Genomic DNA, 6,755 nt, shown 5'->3' on the forward strand with positions numbered 1-6,755 from the left:
TTATTTTAGGCTATGTGGACCATACAGTCTCTTGCAACCATTCAATACTGATATCGTAGCACAAAAGCAGCCAAAAATAATGCATAATGAATGGGCATGCTTATGTTCCAATAAAACTTTATTTACAAAAACAAGCAGTAGGCTGGATTTGGCCCGTGGGCTATCATTTGTTGACCCTTCCTATAAACAAAGTACAGTAGAAGAAGGGAGAAAAATCCAGGCTAGGATAATTGAAAAGCTTCCCAGAAGAGGAAATAAAGCCTTTGAAACTTCAAGGTAAACATTTTAATTCCTCTGTCAGTTAGCCGTCTTGAATTGTTTTGGCGATCCTGTTTAGTGAACACCTCTTAAATCTCTTCTAAAGTGTGATCCACTACATTTCATGAATATTGACCCTTTGAATCATGGTGTCCTCACTGTGATCAGAAAGACTTGTTCCATCTGGGAAGATCCCGCATGCCGTGGAGCACATAGAGTAGAGTGCGCCACAACTACTGAGCCTGCGCTCTAGAGCCCGTGAGCCACAACTACTGAGCCTGTGTGCCACAACTACTGAAGCCCGCACGTCTAGAGCCCATGCTCCGCAACAAGAGAAGCCACCGCAATGAGAAGCCCGCGCACCACAACGAAGAGTAGCCCCCGCTTGCCACAACTAGAGAAAGCTCGCGTGCAAAAAAAAAAAAAAAAAAGAAAGACTTGTTCCAAACCAAATTGTGCATTCTCTCACTTCAGCATTTTAAATCGGAAGATATCAATGACTTTAAAATTTTTCACAAAGTTCTCCAAAATAGATGATTATTCTTTTACCTTACCATAATGCAGACTGAGGCACTGAGAGTTCTCTTGCTCTGTTGTGTTAGAGCCAGGTTCTATTGTAATCCCAGCAGTTTTCTGTTTCTCTTCCATTTACTTCATGTGTATGTGTTTTATATTGTTACTTTAAAAGTAAAATCTGGTAGCACTTAGGGGACATTTGGATTGGGGAGCTGTAGCATCCGGGCAGAACCTCCTATGACCCTTTTCTCCTGTCTCTCTAGCCACCTCGGCTGAACCCTGCAGGAACATGCGCTGGGAAGGGGACACCCTTGACTCCTACCTGTGCATGCAGCACTCTGCAGGTGGAGGTTGAGCGACTGCAGGGTCTGGTGTTGAAGTGTCTGGCTGAACAACAGAAGTTACAGCAAGAAAACCTTCAGATTTTTACCCAGCTACAGAAGCTGAACAAGAAATTAGAAGGAGGGCAGCAGGTGAGAGCATTAAAAGAATAATTGAATTTCTAATTCTGTTTTGAAGAATCACAGAAACAAAACACCAATGCCTGAAATAGGCTTACTTCTTTGCAAGTACTTACCTTTTGATGATGTAACGTTTGTAATTAATCCCAGATGCTTGGTCCTTCTTCAGGCACCTGGATTGAATCATTTCATCACCTAACTTCCATTGTATTTTTGTTACCTTTGTTTTTTCTTCTACTTATTATGAAAAACTTTAAACATTACAGTTCAGTGGACACCCATACATCCACCATCTAGGTTCAACCGTTGTTAACATGTTGCTGTAATTATTTCAAATGTGTTTGTGTCTGTGTATGTGTGTATGTTTAAAATATGTGTAGGTATTTATCTGTGTATTTGAAATATGAGTGTGTGTATGTGCGTGTATTTTTTTTCCTTTTTCTTTTTTTGCTAAACCATTTTCAAGTAAATTATGAAAGTCATGACATAGCCTCCCTAAATACTTTATTACACATATCTAAAAATAAAGATGTCATTCTTCTGGAGAACCACAGTACTATTATCACAGTTAACAAAAATAACACTAGTATTCTCAATTCTCATCTAGTACCCTGTTGATACTCAAATTTTCCCAGTTTTCCCATAAAAATGTCCTTTATAACTGTTTTTATTAGACCAGAAACCAGTCAAGAACCCCTTTTTACACTATTATGTTTCTCATTTCTTTTAATCTAGAACAATTCCCTCCATCACCACTCCTACCCCCCCTTTTTTTTTAACATTTTAAAATTATTTTATTCAGTGATCCATACTTCCCTCACTGATTTGAAAGATCACATTTAATATATTGTAAATATCCAAATACACACGGGTTCATTTTTAGGCTCTCTGTTGCTTTGAGCTATTTAATTAGTCCTATTTAAAATACTAGAGTATTGAATGTCTTGATTCCCAGTAAGGAAAGTCCTGTGCTCCTTTTTGTTCTTTTCCGGGGTTACATTGGCTATTTTTGCACATTGCTTCTTCTATATGAATCTTAGAATTCCTCAAAAGTGAAGTTTCTCAAAACTCCCTTTGGTATTTATATTGGAATTTATTAGATTTGCTTTGAATTGTATCTTTATTTGAGTAGAGTTGACATGTCTGTAATGCTGAGTCTTCCCAGCCTTGAATAGTTATTTATTCAAGTCTTCCTTTATGTTCTTACATAAAGTTTTATCATTTCTTAGAAGTCTTGTGCATTTCTTTTTGGATTATTGTTGTTGTCATCTACCCCCGTTTTTTAAAAAAATTTCCATGGCATTGGTTTGTTGAAGAAACAGGGTCAGTTTAACAGAATGTCCTACATTCTGGATTTGCCTTATTTTCCTGAGACATTGCTTATCTTATTCTTCTGTCACTCTGTCATTTCTGTGAACTGGAAGTTAGACTTAAGGCTTGATTAGGTTCAAGTTAAACATTTTTGGTAAAAATACTTCACCGGTGATGCTGCTTGCGTCGTTTTTAAAGGGCCATAGTATTGCTCTATATAGAGTGAACTAGCTTAGGGAAATACTGTCAACCTTGGCTTTGCCATTTACCAGGTTTATGTGTTTGGACAAATTACTTCGTTTCTCTGAGCCCTGGTTCTCACCTGAAAGAAGAAAATAGTTGTTGTATGGTTGTTTTGAGGATTAAATGAAATAATGTCTATGAAAGTACTTTGGAAAGTAATATACACACTTGAAGTAAGCATGGAGTGATTGGCAGCTGTAGGAGGGAGGAGGATTGTTTTGCCTAGGGCTGTTTGAGTTCTAAAACTGAAGAGTTCTGCATCCCAGAAAATCCTGCAGTCCTGGGCAAACCACGACACTTGGTCACCCTACCTGCAACAAATGTACAAGTGTGGACTTTATCTAAGGTCCTATTATTAAGGTAGTAGTATGAGCTCCTCACAAAACCATGGCTACACATTCTTAGAGGTCGGCATTGAAAATCTAGTCCTGAAATGCTGTAACTAGATAGCAATGTTGTTAACCTGGACCTGTGTTTTATCTGGACAGGTGGGGATGCATTCCAAAGGAACTCAGACAGCAAAGGAAGAGATGGAAATGGATCCAAAGCCTGATTTAGATTCAGATTCCTGGTGCCTCCTGGGAACAGACTCCTGTAGACCCAGCCTCTAGTCTCCTGAGCCTGTATAGCCTCCAGGAAACTGGAATCCAAAGACCTTCACAGCACACTTACTGAACGCAGAGAGCGCTTTCCTGGCTTCGTTCACTTGCAGACAAGGAGCGGGCGGCGGAGGCTCTGAAGCACTTTCCATGTACACTTGGAGAGTAGCATTGCCTATTAGATAGGATCTAGGAGTGGTTTTGTGTTGGAGAATGGAAGGGCCCCATGGCCCTGGCTTTGTCCTCAGTGACTGCCATAGCAACAGCAGCTCTGTACCTCATCTGGTGATCCCACCTTTGAAGAGGAGACACAATGCTTACCTTAATTTTGCTGGTAGCAGCTTACATCCCACTTACCATTTTCACCATTAATTGGAAGCTGCCTTGGGAATTCAACACGAGGCATTGCACCTCTGGGTGGAGGAGGTTAAAGTGTAAAGCTGGAGTGGGCTGGAACCAGGTGTGGCCCATCCAGGGTCATCTGGAGAGTGGTGAAGTGTTCTAAGCCCTCTCAGGAGCCTTAGTCCAGGAAAGTATGTCTGGTGGAGTCAATCTCCGGCTTGTTTTCAGAAAGTTCAATTATTTTGTGCAGCTAAATGCTTGAGGAGGAGCAGTGGGCTTAGATTGCTTTTCCTCTGAGGGTTGAGTGAGACTTCTTCAGTGAGGAGTAGAGAAAGAAGGGTAGGTCCCTCCTCGTCACACAGCAGGAGTGTCAGGCTGTGGCCAACGCAGGGTGGGATTTCCTAGCTTTGGAAGGTTCCTCTGAGAGATGAGGCATCTCGTAGAGAATTGAGTCTGTGGGGCAGTAGGAATGGACTTCAGAGGAAACCGTGAGGGGAGGTCCTGCTTCAGCTGCCTCTACTCGGTGTCTTCGAGAGGGCCAAGAGTGACTGAGTCTTCTGCCCCTGAGAAGACTTCTTGTGCCTCTGCCTTCATGGCTCTTAGGGTTCTAATCTTGACATCAGCAGCCCCAACCGCTCCCTTTCTGTATGTCTAGTCAGTATGTTTCCCCTTTTGATGTTTTATGAAGCCATATCAGTGAATCTGTATCATCTTTCCTACTTGAGCGGCCCAAAGCCAGCCCCCAGACCAGGCAGTCCCTGAAGCCTAGCAGAACAGGAGGAGCCTGCCAAGTGAGAGGAATTTGGCTGAGAGCTCCCTTCCGATCCCCGTGTCTTCATGTCCTTGTAGACAGGAGCAAGCTAGCTTTCCCAGAGAGAGAAAGTGTCCTAGAAACGTTTGATGGCTTTACCTAAGGATGTGAGCATTGTGTTTCCACCTAGCCTTTAGTATTTTGAGTCACAGGAGCTGCCTTGATGAGTCTCATATTCTACCTCCCTAGAAAGAGCTAAATTAATTTTTGTTTCATTTTCCCCAACCAAAAAATGAATGTTTGATATCTATTTAATATTTTGGAAGGACCTGTGCAATGGAAATTTTGCCATTTCCCTAAAACTGGTGGTGTAAAGGCTGCTGCTCCGGGAAAACCCCTCAGCTGGGGATGGGCAACTCTATTCAATGGGATCTTCTTTGGTTTAATATTCCCATTGTTTTCTCAATTCTGGGAAGCCTAGTACAATGGTACTAATGTAATCACTGAAGCCTTTTCTTAAAATAAGGGAAGGGGCCAACCCTGGATTAAAGTTGCAAGTTCTGGGGACTTGGGGTTTGCAACAAACCCTAACAATGGGTTTTGATTCATCATGTAAATGCAACTTTGATTTTTTTTTTTTTTTAAGGACTGACTGGCCTTTCACGTTCCTGTATCCCTCATGCTCACCATCTCAGCAGGCCTGAGAGGCAGGGTCATTTTGGGTGTTAATCATGAGTATTGCTTCTGCCATGGAACCGAGGAACATGGGCACGTTGCTGAGACTATGGGATGAAAGTGAGCACTGAAGGGAGGGTGAGAGCTGGGCTCTTGGTCCGGAGGGGAAGTCACTCTCTAGCAGTGGAACGCTGGGGTCGTTTTCTCTAGCATGTTCCCTTGGGAAGTCTAGGTTTGCTGTTAATCTGGCTGAGAATCTAAGTTCTGTGCCTTAGAGACAATTTGCACTTTCCCAAATTGTGCCTGGGATAGCCATATGATTTTTCCCACCAAAAAGCTACGCAAACAGAAACCAGTTCAAAGGTGGTAGCCATGCATCAGATAAAAAGTAAAAGGTGAGGCAGCAGAAATGCCTTTGAATGGTTTTCTGTAGCTAATTCTCTTAAATTGCGTCCTACTTTTCTTTATGTAGTGCTAGGTGTTTTAAGTTTTCCAGTAGTATTGCTTTTGAGTTATAGTATAACCCGAGTTACCCCTCTGCTCTGACATTGTTGCTGAAGAATTAGCTTATTGTTAGCCAGATGTTTGAAAGGTTGAGGGTGGAGTGGTTTGACATTTCTGTTTTAAATAAACATTTAAACTCTCAATCAGTGCTATGCCTCAGTGAGCCTACGCATGGACCTTAGTCACTGGGGATAAAACACGCAGACTCTAGGCCTTCGTGAATTTTTGATTCAGTGGGTCTTTATATAAATAAAGAAATAAATGGTCTTGTAACAGAAACAATGCAAGGGACATTTGCACAGAAATAATCTTTGCTTCTTGCCAGTTTCTTTTTCTTACTAATAGAATCATTTTTGCTGCTACAACTTTTTTCCCCCCAAAACTTCTAAAATATAGTGCTTAAAATGCAGAAGGAGAAAAAGATGAGCCATTAAAAGAGGAAGGGTCATGTCTTGTACTTATCGCCACAGTGGGCTTTTTCAAGTGATACTGCCAGTTTATGTTTGTAAAACTGTTTTCCCTCACAAAGGCTGAACTGTATTTGGTCTCCCTGGCATAGCCAAGTTGTAACTTCTCTTGGCTGAACATTTCACTGAAGTTTAGAGCAAGAGCAGACTTAACTCACATTTCATTTGATTTTGCCGTATATTTGGAAACATTCATAATAGAACAACTCTGGTGCAAGGATGTATTGTAAATGAATTATTTCAAATGAGCATCCTTGGGCCTCCAAAGAAATATTATTCATGATAGTGTCAGGGCAGAGTGGGCTGTAGTCAGGACTACGAAACAAGTTCCTTCCTGCCACAAAGCAAAAAAATCATTTATTGCTTCAATGATTAACTATGGAAATAAACATGCTGATCACTAAACCTCACAGAATTACGAACATTAGGGAGAAAGACACTATCACATCTCTGCTACCTCCTGTGTAGTTGTGAAAAGTGACAAACTGATGACCTAAAGCAAATGTTGGCCAAAGGTGCTGTGCTGCATTCAATACACTGCATATACTTTTTAACGAAGTGAGTTTCACCGTAAGATTTTTTTTCATTGCTTAACCTTTTGAACTTTAAAATTTATAGCATCTACTTG

General features: G+C 41.2%; 1 protein-coding gene across 2 annotated transcripts in view; it reads left to right on the plus strand.

Moving 5' to 3' along the window:
- Positions 1-5,803, plus strand: part of NEK9 (NIMA related kinase 9) — a 35,945-nt gene extending 30,142 nt beyond the window's left edge. For both annotated transcript variants that reach the window (XM_082387538.1, XM_082387539.1), the window contains exons 21-22: positions 1,038-1,247; positions 3,278-5,803. In XM_082387538.1, the coding sequence (XP_082243664.1) occupies positions 1,038-1,247; positions 3,278-3,400 (333 nt within the window). In that variant the 3' untranslated portion in view covers positions 3,401-5,803. The remainder of the gene's footprint in view (positions 1-1,037; positions 1,248-3,277) is intronic.
- Positions 5,804-6,755: the final 952 nt, after the last annotated feature.

The sequence above is a fragment of the Balaenoptera borealis genome, assembly GCF_965194805.1.
Source record: "Balaenoptera borealis genome assembly, chromosome: 3".
In the NCBI taxonomy this organism is placed as follows: Eukaryota; Metazoa; Chordata; class Mammalia; order Artiodactyla; family Balaenopteridae; genus Balaenoptera; species Balaenoptera borealis.